The 22,063-nt window shown below is 43.7% G+C and overlaps 1 protein-coding gene across 1 annotated transcript in view; it reads left to right on the top strand.

Annotated features, from left to right (window-relative positions):
- PLXND1 (plexin D1) overlaps positions 1 to 21,844 on the top strand; it is a 160,542-nt gene extending 138,698 nt beyond the window's left edge. The window contains exons 27-36 of the mRNA XM_060271380.1: positions 348 to 504; positions 1,683 to 1,786; positions 2,913 to 2,976; positions 6,388 to 6,422; positions 7,430 to 7,534; positions 9,245 to 9,408; positions 10,597 to 10,744; positions 14,798 to 14,938; positions 15,393 to 15,467; positions 21,568 to 21,844. Coding sequence (XP_060127363.1) covers positions 348 to 504; positions 1,683 to 1,786; positions 2,913 to 2,976; positions 6,388 to 6,422; positions 7,430 to 7,534; positions 9,245 to 9,408; positions 10,597 to 10,744; positions 14,798 to 14,938; positions 15,393 to 15,467; positions 21,568 to 21,684 — 1,110 coding nt within the window. The 3' untranslated portion in view covers positions 21,685 to 21,844. The remainder of the gene's footprint in view (positions 1 to 347; positions 505 to 1,682; positions 1,787 to 2,912; positions 2,977 to 6,387; positions 6,423 to 7,429; positions 7,535 to 9,244; positions 9,409 to 10,596; positions 10,745 to 14,797; positions 14,939 to 15,392; positions 15,468 to 21,567) is intronic.
- The last annotated feature ends 219 nt before the right edge of the window (positions 21,845 to 22,063 follow it).

The raw sequence follows: 22,063 nt of genomic DNA, 5'->3' as shown, positions 1-22,063 counted from the left end.
TCCTGTGACAAAGTGAGTGCTTAGAAGAAAATTGCAACAGTCACTTTTTCTACTCCCAGCTTAAGATAGTTCCTGCTTTTCAGGGTTTGGGTTCATAGACCGGACAATTCTGGGGAGCCTTAGACTGCACTCTCTCATGGTCTCATAGTTCTTTGAATAATACGGTCAATTTCAATCTATGAGACTGTAAATCAGCACTTTTCGCTAGCTTTAATATTCATCTCTTTTTAGTACAGTGCTTATGGTGTGCCAAGATTTTTTTCCCTCCGCTTATAGCTCACAGGCTTTTTATGTCTTTTAACTTGTGCAAATCACCTCATACTGTAAGCAACCATCTTTCTCCACAGAATCTTAATGTGTCTTTCCAAGGCTGTGGGATGGATTCACTGAGTGTTCGGGTCATGGATACAGACACTCTCAGCCAGGTTAAAGAGAAGATACTTGAAGCCTTTTGCAAGAATATCCCATATTCCCAGTGGCCTAGAGTAGAAGATGTTGATCTTGGTAAACCTTTTTTCCCCTGTTCAGAAATACCTGTCATTATCTTTAGGATGCAAATGCTCATCATGCGCAAGCATAATGTTCAAACATGGAACACCTGTATTCCATATATTAACTGTTGTTGAACTGTGGTGCCTTAGGAACATTGTGAATTGATTTTTAAAATAATAATAATAATAATAATAATAATAATAATAATAATAATAATAACCTGCTACTAAAATCAAGTCCCAGGTTGAATACTTGCCTAGTAAACATCTTTTGGGAGCCCACCCTATTCATCAGGAATGAACATTGATACAGAATGAACATTACTTCCATGTTTGTTTTGTTTTGTTTATATTGCAACATTTATATACCACTTGATTGTAATAAAACCTCAAAACAGTTGCATATTTTGCATATGAGCAGAACCTGAAAAAAATCAGGACCATTTCTGATTGATCACTTGCTCTCCCCTGGGCCTGTCTTAACATCCCTCAAACACAACATAACAATGCATTTTGAATAGGGTGAAGCTCACAGGAATCGTGGCGGCTTCCCTTCCAGGTCACAAAAAAATCAGGATACAATTGTAATTGAATTACCCACTGGGGAGAAAGTGCCACAGTTGAAACCAGAACGAAATGTGTGGGAACAGAAGGTAAAATCTGCTCCCCATGAAAAGGTGTTAGTTTTGTTTACATTATCTTTCTAAAGCTGTGATCCGTAATTCCAAATCTATTGAACTTACTTCCATACAAATGTATTCAAAATGAGATATTAGTTAAGTGAATTTTTCTCACTTTTTTTTAAAAAAAGCCCAGATTATTGGAGATCAGGTGTGTACTTTTACTTTACACCCAGAATCCTTTATTTTTTTTTACACACTGTGCGTTGCACTTGAACAGGTTTTTTATTCACAGTGTGAGAGATACATGACATCAGAATGAAATGCAGTGGTCACATTCTTACCTGCTTGGCATATCCTTGTAAGATTTCCCACAATAGGTACTTTTTTTAAAAAAAGTCTGCGTATTTGAGTTTCATGGCACAAGTGCCCCCAAAGAGCCGCAGAGCTTGACACCGAAACACCTGTGTCCCTTGTCAGACGTGACACAAAAAGGAAAATGTTTGTGTTCTTGCTAGCACGTGCTGTGTTCAGAGAGGGTTTCCACTTGTCCCATTTTCTTTATATTTAGAATGGTTTGCCACAAGCACTGACAGCTACATCCTCCGGGACCTTGATGACACTTCAGTGATGGAGGATGGCAGGAAGAAACTGAACACGCTAGCACATTATAAGGTAAGAAGTGTGAATACTCCGTGAACTTCCCTTCCTTTGGGCCCGCCTTTCCTCGGGGAGACGCCACAATTTGCTTTCTAAGCAGAATTAGCAAAAGCAAGCAGGAAGGTTGCCATAACTCCATAAGAGCTTCCGGGGAACAGACATCTGCCCTGGCGAGAAACTCGTTAATATTGCAACACATCGAGACTAATTAAACACTCTTCATGCGAAACAAGTTAGTGCTGGGGGGAGAAGCTTCTTTTTCCCAATGGCTGCTATCCATCCTAATTAAAATCATCCTCTTTGTTGCTGAGAGTGGTGTCAGAGTTCCCATTGGTCTCTTATGGGAGCATGGTTTTTTTCTCCCTCATCCTTTCTTCTTTTGAGGAAATAATTTCATTTGAAGTTAAAGCCGAGGAATTTAAGTGTGTATTCAAAGGACTACTATGGAGGTGCTTGGTGCTTGGGCTTGGCGAAGCAACATAACACCAGCAGCGTGGTATTGTGGAGCTCGGCCCTTGTTGTCTCATTATGACGCACACACAACCCAAATCATATGGATGGCTACATATGTGAACCAGTCCTGGGTCTATGATTGTTCCACTGCAGTGTTTGGAGTAATTTCCATCACATGCGGAATGTTGTCATAACAACAACAAAAAAAATGTGTGTCTTCTGCTGCAAGGATCTGTAAACTGGTTATTAAACGTCTATCATCTCTTGTTAATGGGTCTTTCGTGAAAAATCCTCGCATGTGTTTTATCGTTCTGAGGTAATATTTTCCACAAGCCATTCCTCTGAAGACTCAAAACGGTGCATGCAGAGCAATCTCATGCATGTTTAATCGGAACTCAGCCCCACTGTTTTCATTGGGACTTGCTCCCTTCATAAGTGTGTACAGGATTGCGGGCTTCAGGATGCATCTTGATCAGGATTCCTGTTGCATTTCATTCATTTGTCCCTGCAGTAATCTTCAGATATCCTATCAGTATGCAGACTTGCAGGCTTCTGTGCACTCACTCACATCACAATAAATTTGTTGCAGTGTTATCAGGAAAGAGAGGAAATCTTGAAATGGACAGTCCATCTGTCCACCTATTTTCTATTGGTCTATCTATTTATTTATTTTGTATTCCCCTCACAGATTCCTGACGGTGCCTCCCTAGCTATGAGTTTAACTGATAAGAAAGATACTACTTTAAGTAGAGGTAAGCGGCTACTTTTTTCCTAATGAATTATGCCTTTTGAAGGGAAGGGGTTCCTTCATAAGTTGCAGACTGAAGCCAAGATTACAGTGCCTTCCATATTGCTCTTTAGAGACCAAACTGCATGCAACTCTCAGTCAATTGTTTCCCCACCCCCAATTGTTGGGATGTTTTGTGTTTTGTTTTACAAAATGGACCCATATGCTACCATGTTTCACATGTAGTTTGATTCCTCAGTTGTATTTAATATGTTTTATCAAACTAGAGCTACCATCTTTTGAAAACAATAAAAATAATAATTTTATTATTTGTACCCCGCCCATCTGACTGGGCTTCCAACAGATATAAAAGCATAATAAAACATCAAACATTTAAAACTTCCCTCTACAGGGCTGCCTTCAGATGTCTTCTAAAAGTTGTATTGTTATTTATCTCCTTGACATCTGATGGGAGGGTGTTCCACATGCAAAGGCTTTTGCTACAAGGTTTACCAAGCAAAGCATTCTTGATACTAATTGTTCATTAGAAACATGTTTTGTTTTTTAAAATTATAATAGTGACAGGTGAGGGCCACCCACTCCAATTTTCACAGGGACTGCAGTACACTAGGATGATAAGTCTAGCCCCTCCCTCCCCAGCCACAATCCTGGCAAAAATCACCCACACTGCCATTAGTTGTTGTTGTTTAGTCGTTTAGTCGTGTCCGACTCTTCGTGACGCCATGGACCATAGCACGCCAGGCACTCCTGTCTTCCACTGCCTCCCACAGTTTGGTCAAACTCATGTTCGTAGCTTCGAGAACACTGTCCAACCATCTCGTCCTCTGTCGTCCCCTTCTCCTAGTGCCCTCAATCTTTCCCAACATCAGGGTCTTTTCCAGGGAGTCTTCTCTTCTCATGAGGTGGCCAAAGTATTGGAGCCTCAGCTTCACGATCTGTCCTTCCAGTGAGCACTCAGGGCTGATCTCCTTCAGAATGGATAGGTTTGATCTTCTTGCAGTCCATGGGACTCTCAAGAGTCTCCTCCAGCACCATAATTCAAAAGCATCAATTCTTCGGCGATCAGCCTTCTTTATGGTCCAGCTCTCACTTCCATACATCACTACTGGGAAAACCATAGCTTTAACTATACGGACCTTTGTCGGCAAGGTGATGTCTCTGCTTTTTAAGATGCTGTCTAGGTTTGTCACTGCCATTAGCCATAGGATAAAAGCTCCAGCCTAGTCCTCTTAGATTTTTGAGTGTTTGTTCATTTACTATCATTGCTCCAGCAAAACAGAAAGTTGAAGGCAGGGCTATGAGGTTTTGTACCTCAAAACTCACAGGCGTGGGGAAAACCCAACAGAAACATCACTCCTGTGCAGACTCCATTTGCATAGCTGCTGTAATGATGTAATGATAGTATCTCATATGACCTCCCTTCCCAACATCTATTCACATGGTTCCAAGTGTGTTTTCTCCAGGGAGGGTAGAAGCTAAAGGAAGCAGTGCTTTTCCCACTTTGACTCTGAGAGTAAAAGGAATTCGCTGCAGTAAAAACGGTTGGAAATGGACCATACAATTTCACCAATGTTCCCATTGCCAGATTTTTAAATCTGAAAGTTCACCAAACCTTCTGGACCCTCCTCCCAGAAACAGTTTTGGATTCCTGAGCCCCATGTTCCACTTTAGAAGTCCATCCTAGTGCTGTTACATCTGTGGCAGAATTCAACAACATTTCCTCCCAATCCTCCCTTTGAAAGCTCATGCCCCACAGTAAGCCTATTAGCCTCTAAGGCAGGCATCCCCAAACTTTGGCCCTCCAGATGTTTTGGACTACAATTCCCATCATCCCTGACCACTGGTCCTCTTAGCTAGGGATCATGGGAGTTGTAGGCCAAAACATCTGGAGGGCCGCAGTTTGGGGATGCCTGCTCTAAGGAGTAACAGTGCTCTTTGGGTATTTTCACATGTGAGGCTTACAGTGATCCTTGCTTCAGTTGAATTTGTGATACAAATCCTGCACTGGTTACTTACATTATAAGGGGGGGGGCACAAATTAAGCCTCACTTGTGAAGTTGTTCTTTGTTTTTTCCTGTTCAAGGTGAAAGCAATTTAATAATACTATGAAAAATTTCTACAGCTTAAAAGTAATCAACCCATCATGATATTACTTTGTTATAACTGGGACTTAGCAAGATTCACATCCCTATCTCAATCACAGTGATTAAGCTGCAGTAATTTATGTTGTTGAATAATACCATTCATCTGAAAGCCTTCAACGTCCACCACAGAACTGAGTAGGATTGATGGCTAGACAAAGAGACAGAAAAGCAGAGCGGAGACACTTAGTGCCCTGTTCCCTGCAGTGCATGACATTCTCTGAATGGCAGCCAGCAATCGGAGAGAGAAAAATGGGTGTCCAAACGGCAGCAAGCAGTATTTTGGCAAAGCTGGTGGGGGTGGGGACGCACGGAGGCCTGAAGCCGCCCATGAATATAATATAGCTTGGGTCATCATCAGACTGGATGTTATGAGGTCATCCTCTTCACTGTTACTAAATAGGCTTGTTTGTTGACCTTTGCCTTGAATGGCTGTCATCTTCTACTGCAACGCATCAGCTGCCAATCTCCCCCCACTCCAGACACCGGGCAGAATGGCTTTTAGCTGGGTAAGTGGCCGACCAGTAGGCAGATCAAGTTTTCAGCAGTCACAATGGCCACTTTTAGAGCGAAGCTGACAAATAAAACAATGATGAAAATAATTGAAGGTCACCGAGGAAGAGGAAAACACTACTTATTCTGCGCTATATTGCTTTTCACTGGAAAATGAGGTCTCATAAAAGAGGGAAAGAGTCTGGAGAGGAGAGGGAAGTTGTACCTACAGTGCAACCCCACACATACCTACTCAAAACTTCAGCCCTATTGAGTTCAGTGGGACTTAATTCACAGATAACGCTTAAAGATTGCAGCCTTCAGTTACAGCAGCCTCCTCTTGTAGCAAATGCAGTGGTGCCAATTCACTGTAGAGATTTCAGTTTGTCCAGGTCTAATTCTCTACCACTCTATTCAAGAAACTGGCATGTGTTCCGTGATGAGGGCAACAAAATAATGCCAGGCATGGATGTAGCCAGCAATTGGAGAGCAGGAGTGGAAGCCAGTATCTTCTGTATTACCTTCTCGATTCAGTTCTCCAGTTATAAAACATGGATTTTACTACCAGATACTCATGTAAATGTCATCTGGGTCAGTTAATGTTTTGTTGGGGGGTGTTACTTAAGTTCTGAGCCCAGTTAAGTATATCATGTGTTATTACCGCTGATTATCCTTAGCAGCAGAAACATTCATTCGGGGGGGGGGGCTTGCTGTGGAAAGTAGCAAGCTAAGCCATTTTCTTTCATTTTCTCCAAAAAATAGTTCTTTTTTTTCTTTTGCAGTGAAAGATCTGGACACTGAAAAATACTTTCATTTGGTAAGTATCCTATTCCAAAAATCAGTCTGGGATAATGACTCACCCACTGTGGGTGGGCCAAAGATTTCTTAGGGGGTCATTTCCCCCTCTTTCCTCCATAGGAAATGTCTATTTGGGAATTAGAACCCCACACACGAGGAATGTGTGTGTGTGCGCGCACACACACACACAAATGGCATGGTACAGGTAAATCACTGTTCACACACAAATTGCAACAGCTTTATGCAAATGTGTGGAAATAATTACTTAACTGGAACGGGTGGGTGGCTGGTCTGGTCCAATGAAATTTGCCAATTGTGTTTGTTATGAAACAAACCTCCATCTTCCCTTCCCCTGCCTCGCATCAGTTTAGCAATGTACAATGAAAGGGCAGTAATACTGCACATAGTTTATTGTCAAAGACAAATCTAGGAATGTTTTCCATATGTGCAGCATATGCCGACTGATGCATTTGTCAGCTGGCCAGCTTGTTGGCCCAGGATCAGACCCACCAAGGGGGGTGCGCTTGAGACCCTTGTGGTTCCTGCATTGTTTGTGTAATAAGATAATAATTGAACACACGTTATGTTTGGCAGAGAGAAGGGGAGAACTCAATTTTTCATCTTAATCTCAGTCATAATCTTGCATATATTTCTAATGTATTTTACCTTTATGATGACTGCCAATTACCAGAAGGGAAAGGGAACATTGTGTCTGGTGATGTTTCAGACAGCTGAATACATTGCAAACTGGATCTATGGCAAAATCATTCATTCATTAAGGTGGAGGGCGGTGGAAAGGAAGCAAACAGCACAGCTGGCAAACAGTACAATTGGTGTGATATATATATATATATATATATATATATATATATATATATATATATATATATATATATAATGAATTGTCTGGTTTATAGCATGGGCTAACAGTCTTTTCTTCTTCTAACACAAATGCTTTATTAGCAGCATTTATTTTAAAACATTCATTTTAACCATGCATAACCCTGTCTTTTTGCAATTGTTCAGGTCCTTCCCACAGATGACCTGAATGAGAGTAAGAAATCTCATCGACAGAGTCACAGGAAAAAAGTCCTCCCTGAAATCTACCTGACCAGATTGCTGTCCACAAAGGTAGGATACATTATGGCTGTGCTGAGTGTGAAGAATGGTGACTGTCCCTGGTGTGAATAAGCACAAATCAAACTCTTGAAGAAGCATCTCGTCTCTGGCTTTTGATGATGACCAATACCCAGGATAGCCAAATTCATTCATCAGAAATGGACAGAATGCTTATAGTGGGATCCTGGGCATGAGTATTCAATAAACAAATAAATGGGAGGTCACTCCCAGCTTATATGCATAGGACTGCAGCCTGCTTCTGAATAAACACGTTTAGGATTGTACAGCTAGTTTACCAACTCAGATCAGCAGGTCTTAAAGATCCTTTACTTAGAATGCTTTGTTAATGGGGAAAGGGTTTTGGTTCTTTCCTTGCAGGGCCCTCAAAGTGGAACCACACAGGATATGCCAGTGCTGCTTAGTTACTGGGACTACATCTGTATTTTGTACCTTCTAATATTATGTTTTATTGTAACTGCTTTGAGGGCCTGGGCAAAAAGGGAAATCCCAACAGCCAATTGGTTTAGGTGAATGCATTTCAGGAGTGGTCCAAGGAGTGGCTTGAATTGGAGAAAATGCTGCTTTCCCTCTAAAATTCACACTCACTCAGCCACCTTTCCATCATGGGTTTCAAGATACTAATTTGTGGAGTTTGTTCTTTTTTTATAAAACAAAACAAAACCCAAAAGAGTGGCTTATAAATTTTGAATAAATAAAAATAATTGTGATAGTGAAAATCGGCAGTTGAGGGAAGGCTTCACACCCCTCTCTGCTTCAAATCAGCTCCTTGAAAAGTATGTTTGTTGATTAGAAGTGAGGATTACATGGAACCATGGAATTGTAGAGTTGGAAGGGACCATGATGGTCCTCCTGCGGTGCATGTCATTGTAGTGTATGTAACACATAGTTAGGTCCTGCACATACTTTCAAATGACTTAACAAAAGGATATATGGATTGGGCAGGCAGGTTAGGGGGGGAAAGGTATGTGGATACTTGCAAGGCTGGACTAAAACATGACAGAAAAGCTTAATTTGCTGTTTCTTACTAACTTACATTACTCACAATGTAGTTCTCAAAATACCGGTGACACAAGTGGTACTTTCAAGCACTCTCATGTCATTAATTCTGCTTCTTGTTATGTTGCTTAAATGGGACCTGAACCCTATGGGAAATAGGACAGTAGTTCTTAAAGTCCGCAAGGATTTCACATGTTGGGGTGTCAGATAAAGTGCTAAACCTCAACGGAGTCTGAGGCAGCCTGATGCAGCAGTGGAGAACAGTCCAGTTTGCATTGAGAAACTCCACTTACAACATCAGACCATTGCTCTTAACAGACTTGGACACAGAGCTTGGCTTTAAGCCAGCCTGTAATTCCAGTGCTTTGTGATTCATAATTGGAGGAGAGATCATAAGAGTTGCCAGGGGTCTGTAGCTTTTCCCACTGTTTACCACACAGAACAATCACAGATGTGCTCTTGGATTCCAGCAACAGAGAAGGAGATTCTTCGTGCCAAGAGAGATTAAATGCAAACTAAAGCTAATTATATCACAGTGCACAGAATTAACCCGTCCTCCATTCCAGGCTCTTATTTTTGCCTCATTCTTCAATCGTTCTATAGCAAGATTTCTTCAATTTAGTTTTAAAAAGAAATAGTCATATCTCATCAACATCTTTGCCACCAACCAACTTGAATATTCTTTTCTTTCTTTTCTTATTTGAGGGGACACTGCAAAAATTCCTGGATGACTTATTCAAAGCCATTCTGAGTTTCCGAGATGACAAACCTCCTCTGGCTATCAAGTATTTCTTTGATTTCCTGGAAGAGCAAGCAGAAAAGAGAGGGATCTCTGACCCAGACACATTGCATATTTGGAAAACAAACAGGTTGGGGAAAGAATTTTCAATCCTTTTGCCTTGAATGAGCACATACTTCTAAAAAAACCTTGTATTTCAAAATAACCATGGCTTATATTATTTATCACTAGAATTATTAATAAGAATATGCAGTGAGGGCTGGAATACTTAAATGTCCAAACCCAGAAAGATTAAGGAGTTGAGGAGGAGAGGCCATGGAGTAAATTACACTAAGGGGGCAACAGACATCATCATTTTATGTGTGGAACATCTGAGGTGCAAGACAGGCTGATCGGAATAAACAAACAAAAGGGGAGAACTTCCTGTAATTATAAGTATGCTTATTGTTGAGCACATCTCGTTGACTTCCATTGTAGTTTCTCAGGAGACAGCATATACAGAAAAGGGAATGGCGGGAAATGGCAAGGGAACAGAAAATAGCTTCAGGTCTGCTCAGCAGTGGAACGTATATCCTCCTCAGAGAATATTAAAGAGATGCCTTTCAAGTTGTCACAGGGGAAACAACCATTCCAGCTCAAAAATAAATCAAAATTGAGTGTCAGCAAGTTTTCATATAAATATAGGCTACCACAAATATTTGTGCAAATGCAGAGAGTTCTACAGATTCACTGTATTTGAGGACAACTGTAAACAGAGTTGTCAAAGCTGAAGAACTTTGGATTGGATTATAGGTAACATAACCCATTTGGCAGTGATCAATAGTGTTCTCTCCCACTCCCCAATTAGTTATACAGTATCTCTCCTAAATACGTAGGTGCTCATAGCAAAGCTCTTCAGGGGCTGATACACCCATGTTTTTTGACAACTGTGTCAGCAGTTTGGGCTGAAAAGCCAAGAGATTAATGGCCCATAGCACCCTCTATGCACAAAGGGAGGAGTATTCATTGAATCTTGTGCTCCTTCTTTCCATGCCACAGCAGTTTCATTCCACGTCATTTTCTGAGCAGTAACGGAGCAAGCTCTGCCAACATTGAAATAACTGTCAGCAGATAAATAACCTGTGTTTTCCATAAACACAGGAAAATTAGAATCCAGGAAGAAAGCCTGATGGTCAGATGATATCCTACATCAATCCAGAACCCTACTGCACTATACACATTCAGCAGTTTATATTTTAATATACCTAAACCTAAGTTGTTTCCATCACGCTGTAATGGAGAAATGAGAGAATGATAACCATTTTCATCTATTTTGCAGCCTACCTCTGAGGTTTTGGGTCAACATTCTGAAGAACCCCCAGTTTGTTTTTGACATCGACAAAACGGACCACATAGATGCCTGCCTTTCTGTAATAGCCCAGGCCTTTATCGACGCCTGCTCCATCTCTGACCTGCAATTGGGCAAGGTACATTACTGCCAATAAGGACAACCTTTCCCTTTGCTTTCCATCACAAATATTTCCCTTCTGTTTGTCTTGCAATGCAGCTAGTGTCGGCTTAGCCAAGAATACTAGGGGGATGAATCTGGCCATTGTGGGCAGCCGACAAAATGAGAATTATATGATGGCACTTTAAGCTTTCTTCCATTTCATTGCTATTAAATGTAGCTGTGTCAGATGTGTTATCAGTACAGCAGTGCTAATGGCACAAATCACTCGTGATAAATTGTCCGGTTCATACTGCTCAAATGGATTGCCATCCAGACATTTTAAACACTTTTTGAGTGATCAGCTCCTGCAGCAGACAGGTCAGCTTTGTCACCGAAAGACCTGAGATCTGCTGTGGGGTAAAAAGCAGTGGAGCTGCATGGCCATCGGCAGCCTGGAATTTGAGACCCCACCCAGCAGGACTGGGATATTGAGCTGTTTCAGCAACTACATCTAGGGGCAGAAGCCTGCCATAAGTTCCTGCCAATGGGGCAACTCAAAAAGAGGTTGTGGCTTAGGAGAGTAAACATGGATCAACCCCTTTTCAGGCTTCTTGCTCGGCCAGGGATGAGAGAGCAGGTTTGGCAGCTACACAGTTTGGGAGTGTTCCTGGATAAACAGGTGGTTGTGTCCAGGAGTTCCTTTTGCTCATCTTTGGTTTGCCAACTATAGCCTATTCTGCAGAAGAGTGTTCTTGCCACAGTTATGCATGCATATGTCTCTTCAAGATTAAGCTACTATATTGCCCTTGAATAGTGTCCGGAAGCTTCCATTGGTGCAAAATGTGAAAGTGTTGCTGACAGGAGCCCAGTCTTTGGACCATAGAGCAGCACTGATATCCTATTTGCTTCCTGGCCTAAGCTGAGGGTGCTGCCTTGTGCAGTATGGGGCCAGAATATCTGAAAGATCACCTGAACCTACCAGCACAGTACAGTCATCTGAAGATGCCTTACCTTGCCAAGTTGTAACACATGGAGGTAACAGGGACTTTCCCATGGCAACTCTTAGATAATGGTACCCAGAAATCCCAGCATTGTATGCCAGTTTGTGCATTGGAAGTGGCATACCTTGTTTAAGTGCGATATTTCTGATATTCTAAGGTCATCTCAACATTTTGAAGTTTGAAAGGGGAACACTAAAAGTGGGGTTTCAGGTTGAAGTGTTGGCTTTAAATGATTCCCACTCCGTTGGGGGGGAAAGCATTGCAGTTTGATGCAGCAAATTGCCTTTTTTTGGTGCCAAATTCCTTACAGAGGTTGTGACAAAAATGAACCTCTCTTTGTTAGGATGATTAATACTTTGTGCTAAAGACACTTTAACAGTCATGGCACCCTTTTTGGAAATCTCCTGTTTTCCTCCTACCGGCCTAAATTCTTTCACAAAGATAAGTCAGTGGCAGGGAAAGGAAGATTCCCCCAAGGTGAGAGATTGGGAGAAGAATGGGAAGCTCCCAGGTAAGAGCTGGGAGGGTCCACCACTCTGTGTGTGACAAGGGCTAAGAGCTACCTTTGAGACAGGACTCTGTATTTTCTTTTTGTTTTTATTTAGCTTAGTTTATCTTATTGTATTTTATATTTTTTATAATAATAATAATAATAATAATAATAATAATCGTATGGGGGGGAAGATAAGCCAAAAGCAGTAATTTGGGAATCAATATATATCATATCAATGCTAAATCTCTTGCAAATAAGGGGTGGGGGAAACATATGTACTCCACTCTCTCCTTGTTTCTTGTCTAAGGAGGTAGATGTTATGTACCGTATACTAATGGAGTCCAGGAAGCTTCCTAACCACAGGAAGCCTGATGCTGATTTATGGGATGCATCTCTGAGTTTTACAACCATTAATTATAACAAAGGCCTGTTTGGCATTGTTCCACATTTTAGCCAGAATAGAACCAAATGGGACCATTTTGTATATGTACTTCCTTTATATGCTGAGCAGTGGACTTTCATCCTCTCATTTTTTAACACATCGTCATCTCTTTCTTTTTTTGTTACGTTACGCTGTTTTGACCTTGAGTAGTCGAGAGAGTGTCCCCATTTTCCTAGAGAGACTGCCTGACCAATTGGTTCATGTTTTAAAAGGAGCTTAGTGTCCAGTTAAGCAGATTGATAGCTCGCAGAATCCAGGCTGGAATAGACTCAAAAGTCTCTAGGCTCTTTTAGAGATTCTTCCTATACAGTATATTCTTCTCAGGCCTTGTGACTGTAATAATAAATGGTCGTTCTGCTGGTGGTGGAGCCGATTTAGACCACCGTTTATTCATGAGAGATTCTTACACGGTTATGAAGGAAACCGTCAGCAATAGGAACCATACAGCAAGGAACACCTATTTGTGTATGTGCCATGTTTAGCTACTGATATCTGCAAAACAGGTTATAGTGCAAAAGTCTGAGGCTAAAGCATGGTAATGCAGTAATGATATGTTCTGATTTAGCTCACTTGCCCTGTTCCAGGAGGGAAGAGTTGCAAGCTGTGCAGCCAGGACACAAAATTGTATCATGGGAACTCATAAGGCCATATACTACCTGGCACAGGCTTTATACTGCTAGAACTGGCTCATATATAATTTTTTTAGGAGCAAGCTTCAGGAGCAAGATCAATCTCTAAAGCAGAAATGGGTGGGTGGGTGTGATATTGTCCTCTTTATGACTCTGCTGAGTTTGGTGTTGACATCTGAAACTTTCTAGCATAAATAAATTTTATTAGGGAATGTTGTAAATCACATACGTCTCAATGCTGGCACGTCTGCAGTGAATGCGCAGCAGAGCTGCGGTGCGGAGAGGGCCCATGCGAACCTCTGCAGCTGAGCATTCCCCTCTGCACATTGGGAGAGAGATTAACACGAGATGACATTGTAATGAGATGTGTCGGTTGTGTATATTTGGGTTTCTAAACATTTTTGCATCTGCTATGAAACATCTACAGTTTTCCCTTCTTCAAACCCTAAGTCAGGACAGAAAACGGGTCGGCTGGGGTCAGACAGCAGATGGAAATGGTTTCAAAGAATACAACAGCATAAAAGGCGGCATTGTGGAGTAAAGTGGGGGGAATAAACCCCATGCATCAAAATACAGTGACATGTGTTTATAATATGTCATCCTTTTACTACACCCAGTTCCCCCCACCCCAATGATTTAAAAGCTGCTAACTTCAGTCAAGTACCGTACCTCACTAGACTTATCCAAAGGACCCTGACCCCTCATTTCATGGGGTCTTAAAGTTGTTGTTTTTAAAAAAATCCACAATAAGTAGGAACACTGGTGGACTGAGCTAAGAAACAGAGTTGGAGACTGATGCGGCTGGTTACTTTTTAATGTGGGCAGCTTCACTTGCATTTTGACAGATCTAACTAAGGCAGTGTAAATGCCCTCACTCCTCCTCGCAGTATTGGCAAATAGTGAGAGCCAAATCCAGCTTCTGTGTAATGTTGGCAATATGTTGATAATAAGCTCTTTAGCCCTTCCACATGAAGCTTCTGGTGGGTCATGTAGATGCCAGATAACTTTGGCATTTGGTGTTGTAGGTACACACGTCAGCAAATGATCCTGGTTAATTATATGTATCACACACTGCAATATACATGGACAGTTACGTTGTATTTACCAATACAGCGGTTTCCATGGGTTTTATCCTTCCCACTAGCACACTGGGTCTTCCCCTGTGTCTCCCCAATCACACACACACACACAATCTACTCTGGAGGATTGGCGGAGCTTCCAAAACAGACTTGGGAAGGGCAAAGAGGGAGAGATGCAAGGAGAAGAAGTCTCGTTGTGCAGGTGAAAATCATTGAGGTAACAGGAAGACTTTGTTGGATACAACCCCATGCCTTGAATGCGCTATTGCATGTCTTTGTTTTAAAGGGCAAGGTGCATATAATTAAGTTCCTTCCTTCAGCAAGGTTGTCTATTACGTTCTTAAACCGATGCCAGTATTATGCCCACTGAGGATCAGATAGCAAAGGAACTAACCACTAAGTCAATGAAATAACAATGGATTCTGCCTGTTTTTCTCTCTCCCTAGGACTCGCCTACGAATAAACTGTTGTACGCCAAGGAGATTCCTGAGTATAGAAAAATAGTGCAGAGGTATTACAAGCAGATCCATGACATGCCACCTCTCAGTGAACAGGAAATGAATGCACACTTGGCAGAGGAATCCAGGGTAAGAAATCAGCTCTGCCACTCGAAGCAATAGCTTAGGACATCAGCATCCCATATTGTGGGAGCAAATGTTTTGAGTCGTGTCCAATATATAGAGCATTAACTTCAAATCTATTTAAAGATATTTTTAAGTTCTGTAGCCAAAAGATGCTAAGTGATATTATTTAGAGTAACATGGAAGAATCAAACAAATCCATGCATGAGCCCAAAGCAAGTATAAATCAAGGGAATGACCTTGGTTTCATTTTTTTCTCCTGCAGCTCTGAAGTTATGTATGTCACATATTAATTAACTAACTTAGAAGAGAACCAGAGTTCAAATATGCTGATGCTAGCTTACAACGCAATGAAACCCAAGTACCATTTTAGTGTAATTGATTTCCGTCAAACAGGATGGATATCATTTTGTGTATGTTGATTAATAGTCTTCCCCTGTTTGTTTTATCCTTTATGAAGAAATATCGGAATGAGTTTAACACCAATGTTGCCATGACTGAAATTTACAAATATGCCAAGAGATACCGCAGTCAGGTAAGCAATTCCTTCACTGTTTCCCCTTTTCGTTGCCAATTCACATGACCTTGTGCTGTTGACCTGGGTTGAATGCAAATAGGCTCTGTTTGCGTGGATGGTTGAAACAGTCGTATGAAATTTCAACACATGCCTTCTGCACTGAAGCTTTACCACAAGTCCAGATCCTTGTTCTTCAGTGCATGGTCTTAATCAAGTCACTGACAACGAGCTATCAGAAATATTTTTCTTATTGTGTCATTGATGCAGACCCAAGATGCAGACCCCCATTTGGCCCACAAGGCCATTTCTGCCAAGCCAGCTGGAAAAGCTGGCCTCGTGGGAGAGGTTCCCCATCCCTGATCTAGATGCACAGTGAAGCCAGCCATATGACTGATTCACAAACTTAGTCCAGAGACAGTAAGGCCATGTCTCAGCATGCATTAATCAACTCTAAAAGGAGTTAATGACTTTTAATAATTAATCTAGTGGATCGCAGCTCTAAAACAAAGAAGGCCGCAGGAAGCAGACCTTGCTCAGGCTTCCAGCTTTTGTGATTCTGTGCTGTGCCCTTGGCGTCCTAAGCATTAGGTGAAGGTACTGAATTTATGTTGCATAGCTTTTTTGTTGTTGTTGCTTCTTTTTCAAGCAGACCTGTTGGTGGAAAAAAAAACAACCATCTTCAAGCACTTTGCTTCAAATGCCAGCTTTTTTCCTGTCTTAAACATCCACAAATGGGTTTTAAAAGGACAGTGGAGCTTTCACCCACACAAAAATAAACCTAGTGTAATTAGAACACTTCTTAAATTAAAACCTTTCTACCACCAGCTGAAATTTCAATCCAGTTGTAATTCCTGCACATTAGGATTTCATAGCAAAGGTTGAGATATGTGATCAAATCTGTATCCAAAATCGGGAGATGTTGTTTTTATTCAGTTGAAAGCACACAATTGTTTGGCTGTGTACCAGAGAGTTGTAATTTTATAGCATTTGTATCTAAGCATACCTGCTGTTGCTATGTTATTTGAACAATGACAAGGTTGGGCAGTGTGCAGGGTGACAATTTTGCCATCTTCCCACATTAAGAAGCCAAATGGGTAGAGAGCCCAAATCCCACTTGGGTTAGCCTTTGGGAAGTAGTTTGCTAGGTCCATGTCCCTTTTTTATGATATGGTATGATATGATATATGATATGATATACTGGCACAATTTTCTGAACTTTGTCATAAATTATATGAAGACATCAGAGGCAACATTTAAACAAACTCATTCAGGATATTGTATAAGCCAAAAAATGAGAAGCAATCCGTACAAACAGAATGTCAAGCACAATGATGACAGATGAGATTCATTGTGGATGTGAAACATATTGCACCTTGGAACAAGTAATTCTAATTGTGTTTAGAAACAAACAGATCCTTGTGTTATTCTAACTGCTCAGGAGATAACCTTACTCATCACAATGTTAAATGGCCATTAACACACCAACTCAGAGAAACAGCAAACCCAAAGTCGCAAGTCCAGTGTATTAAAGAAAGTTGAAATATACTCGGAGTCGAGAGTGAATTTCATGCTCTTTATTCAGCTCATAGTCATCAAGGAGAAGAGGAGAAGAAGAATGGCTCTTTTCCCAAAACCATCTGCTTATATACATTATTTACACAATGGGCCTTGCGTGATTGGCTACTTCAGGGCTACACCTGTGGGCCAATTATATTGTGGATTGACTTCTGCCTGCAGCCTGATTGGCTGCTCCTACAGGCCAATCCGGTAGCAGATTCACTTCTGCCAGCCGCCTGATTGGCTGCTCCAGCAGGCCAATCAGGTTGCGGATTCACTTCCACCTGGAGTTGGATTGGGTAGCTCCCGCTGATTCTGAATCCTATTGTTCTAGGATTCAGCTCAGTACATAACACCCCTCCCCTCTAAGTTCCAGTCCTGCCCGGGAAGTTGCATTCGTAGTCCCCAAGGTCTGCTGGCCGCCTCCGTGTGCGTTGTGGCCTGGGGTGTTCCTTGGTCAGGGGTTCTGGTTCTGGCTCGTGTTCTGAGGCTGCTGGCTGTGCCGGGGCTGTCTGGTCTGGCGCCACTGAAGCACTAGGTTGTGGCTCTGGTTCCGGTGTCCTTCCAGCCTCGGGGCGCCCCTCTGTGCCTACTGCTTCTGCTTCCCCTGCCCACCCCTCTCGCTCTACAGGCCTCACTGCCCTGCTGTCCCCTTGGGACCCTTCTGTCCCGCTCTCCTCCCGGGTTCCTCCTGGGAATCGTCGCCGTAGCTGGTCGCAGTGGCGGCGCCAACATTGCCCCCCTTCCGTTAGTACCTCGTACGACACGGGACCGGTCACCTTGGTGACTGTGGCGGGTACCCATGCTGGGCCTGCCCCAAAATTCTTTGCGTACACTGCGTCCTGGGCCACAAATGTCCGGGGGTTCCTGCCTTTCCCCACCACTACCTCATCCTGAGCTCTGTCGGGGTGAAGTCGGTCCAGTCTAGTTGCAAGGCGCCGGCCCATTAGTAGTTCAGCTGGGCTCCGGCCCGTCGTTGTGCTTGGGGTGCTGTGCTGTGCTAGAAGAAATGCGGCAAGGCGGTATTCCCAGTCCCCTTGTGTCATGCGGCGGAGGCTGTCCTTGGTGGTCCGCACCATGCGCTCCGCTTGGCCATTGGTGGCAGGGTGGAATGGTGCTGAGCGGATGTGGCGGATGGCGTTCTGCGCTGTGAAGGTCTGGAACTCCTCTGACGTGAATGCGGTTCCATTGTCCGAGACGAGGGTGTCAGGGAGCCCGTGGGTTGCAAAAAGCTTACGTAGTACCCGGATGGCTGCCGCCGTAGAAGTGGACGGTACCAGTGCGACCTCCAGCCATTTGGTGTAGGAATCCACCACTATGAAGAATGTTTTTCCCTGGAAGGGGCCAGACGGACTCCCAGGGCTGGACTGGGGCCCTTGGGGGATCCGGGCGGGATTCTTGGCAGGTCTGGCAGTGTTGGACCCAGGCCTCTATCTCTCTGTCAATCCCCGGCCACCACACATAACTCCTGGCAAGGGCCTTCATCCTCACTACCCCTGGGTGTGTCTCGTGTAGGGCTGTGAGGACCCTTTTGCGGAGGGGCTGGGGAACAACAACCCTGCTTCCCCATAACAGGCACCCCTTGTGGGCCGACAGTTCATGTTTGCGGTTTGTGTAGCCAGCGAATTCTGGCCCGGGGCTGCTGCTGGGCCATCCTCGCCACACCCAGTCCAGGACCCGGGAGATGACCCTATCTTTTGTGGAATGGTGCGCAACTTCTTGTGCCTGAATGGGTCGGTCGGGAAGCAGCTCCAGGGTCATAACCTCTTGCGCAGGTGCTGGGTCGGGGCCTGTTTCTGGTAGTGGTAGCCTGCTGAGGGCGTCTGCGTGGCCCATCGCCTTCCCAGGGCGGTGGATTAGTGCATACTGGTAGCCGGCAAGGAAAATTGACCACCTGAGGACACGTGGAGACAACACTTGGGGGGTCTGCTTCTCGGGGGCAAACAGGCCAAGCAACGGCTTGTGGTCAGTCACTATGGTAAAGGGCCGCCCGTACAAGAAATCATGGAATTTTTTTACGCCCTTCACGATTGCCAGACCCTCCTTGTCAATCTGTGAGTAGTTTCGTTCGGCTGCAGCAAGCGTCTGGGAGAAGTATGCCACCGGCACCTCTCTTCCATCCGGGAGTTGGTGTCCCAGGACAGCGCCGATGCCATAGGGAGAGGCGTCGCATGCCAGCACCACTGGCAGCCTCTCGTCGAAGTGTGCCAAGACCGAGTTCGAGACGAGCAAGTCCTTGACTGCCTGGAATGCGGCCCTTTGTCGCTGGCCCCACACCCAAGGGGCCCTTTTATCTAGGAGTCTGTGTAGGGGCTCCGCTACCGCTGCCTTATGGGGAAGGAAGGCATGGTAAAAGTTCAATAGTCCCAAGAATGACTGAAGTTCGGGCTTGCTCTTGGGCGCTGGGGCCTCACAAATGGCCCGTACCTTGTCACCGGTTGGATGGACCCCTTCTGCGTCCACCTTAAATCCCAGAAAGTCCACCTGCGGCACTCCCAGTAAACACTTTTCCCGCTTCACCTTGAGGCCCGCCGTCTGGAAACGGTGCAGGACGGAGCGGAGGCGGTCCTCAAATTCCTCTGGTGTGGGCCCGGCGATCAGTACATCATCGAAGAAGGGGGTGACGCCAGGAATCCCTTTAAGGAGAGAGTCCATTAGATTCTGGAATATGCCTGGTGCCACGCTAACGCCAAATTGCAGCCGCTTTACTCTGAATGCCCCTCTGTGCGTCACAATCGTCTGAGCCTCTGCTGTGGCTTCGTCCACAGGCAACTGTTGATACGCTTGGGCCAAGTCCAGTTTGCCAAAGATTTTTGACCCAGCCAGGGTGGCGAGGACATGGCTGACCACTGGCACTGGGTATGCATGGGCCGTGAGAGCCTTGTTTATCAGGCTGCGGATTCACTTCCACCTGGAGTTGGATTGGGTAGCTCCCGCTGATTCTGAATCCTATTGTTCTAGGATTCAGCTCAGTACATAACAAAAGTCATATTAGGGATGTGTTTAGCTGTTACTTATTCACAAAGCTTAATGGGTTTTGAGGGAATGATACCTCAAGAAGAGACTACATGACGTGGATAACAAAAACAACAAGCCTATCTTACAAGTCAATTAGGGCCAAAGCAATTTAATATTTAAGAGATTTAAAACATCAGTATTTCAAACATATTAGGCGGAATTCAGGTAAGGAGTCTGCCAGCAGAAGCCCTGCACAAGGACTTCCACTTCTGCAATGGCACTGTTCTTCCCTCCTCCCTCCCATGCACCCCAAAATTGGCTTGCAGGAGTCAGGAAAAAACCCCAGAGCAGCAGGGAGGGAGAGAAGTGGTTGTTTAGTCTCGCAAGCTGAAATGCTTGCCCTGGCAGAACACTTGCATTAGTGAGACATTGAATTCCTCCCTTGCCTAAGAGAGGTCATGCAAATTAATAATGCAAAACAATTGTATTAAACAAGTAAAACATGATGTTGTTTTTCTTAAAAATAGTAGTAATAAGCATAAAATGTTTGGCGGACAGGGAGCTGTTTTATTAAGTCACATAACTCACACACCTATGATTCAGTTACAAAATGTATTCAGTTATCATTGGCAAGAATCTGTATATCGCAATATGGGTGAATGCTATGAGAACTACAGTATGAGAATGAAATTCAAATGCTATGGGTGAAATCCATTAGTCATTCTCCGAATAGACCCAGTGAAAGAAATTTATTTTATTGGGTCTCCTCCGAGTGTGACTATTGTTGGCAATGCAATACATCCAGGATTTGTAGAATCACAGTTTTCCATTACTTCTAGGAAATTCAAACCAGGGTTACAAACCCTGGTTTGCAATCTAGTGGCAGTATGCTGTTCACAAAGTAGGGAGACAAGAGGCTGAGCTTAAACCGAGAACGATAGCTCTGTTACACGATACCCTTCCATAAAGAGCACCTGCAGAGTATTTGGGAATTAGGGTGGTAAATGATGTGGAAGAGGACTTCCGGTCTACCACCAGCGCTGATTGGCAAGGAATCCTCGAGCTCCGAGGTTCCTGGTGCTGTGAGGGAGGGGGAGAGCCGCAAGAGCAACATGGCCCCCCAAAAGAACCCCTTTCTGGGGGCGTGAAAGCTCGACTGTGCCCCAAAGTGACTCCTCTGCTCCCCGGCAAGCTCTTTTTAAGAGCTCCAAGAGAGCTCTGTTACACAACACCCTTCCATAAAGAGCGCCTGCAGATTATTTAGGAATTAGGGTGGTAAATGATGTGGAAGAGGGTAAAATGAGGGTGAATGGTGGAGAATCTAAATAATGGGAAATGTTGCTGTGGGAGAGGAGGGAATAGATGGACTTAAACAGATGTGTGATTTAGGCTCTTGAACGACATGAAATTATTGGGCAGGGAAACCATTGTTAGTTGGAAGTCCTGGAACAGTTTCCGGTGGATAAGCACCATTAAACTCAGCGGCACTTACTCCTGAGTAGATATGCATGGGATTGCACTGGCAGAATGCAAGGATCTCAAACCCTGCAATCTCAAATCTTGATGGTGTTGTTTTTCTTTCTTTCAATTCTTTTTCCCACAGATAGTGAATGCGCTGGACTCCAACCCCACGACGAGGCGCACACAGCTGCAGCACAAATTTGAGCAAGTGATTGCACTCATGGAAGACAACATTTACGAATGCTGCAGTGAGGCATAGGTGGCAATCTGGACTTTGTTCCACGTCTAGAAGTGGCCTTCTCTACAGTGCACTGTCCTTTAGGGAACACCTTTTCAAAGTATCTGTGTGTGTCAATATGCAGCCTGTTGTATGTATGTGATGATAAAGAAACCAACTTGATGGTGCGTCTGTCTGGCCAGTCTCCTTGAACCATCAGGCGACGGGAGGGTTTGGCCACCAAACAGCTTGAAATCCCTTATGTGATCTGCACGGCACGGCACCCATAATTTATTTGATCTTTCAGACAGAGGCACAATACTTGCGCCGCCAAATGTAGTAGAGTAGTTCCTTCTGAAGAGCTCCGACTCGTATTCAAAGCGGCCATCTTTCCTTTTATTCATTTTCCCAGAGAGACTCT

Source organism: Zootoca vivipara, chromosome 2 (genome assembly GCF_963506605.1).
Source record: "Zootoca vivipara chromosome 2, rZooViv1.1, whole genome shotgun sequence".
Lineage (NCBI taxonomy): Eukaryota > Metazoa > Chordata > Lepidosauria > Squamata > Lacertidae > Zootoca > Zootoca vivipara.
The sequence above is the reverse complement of the archived record's forward strand: the minus strand, read 5'-3'. Positions and strand labels throughout refer to the sequence as shown.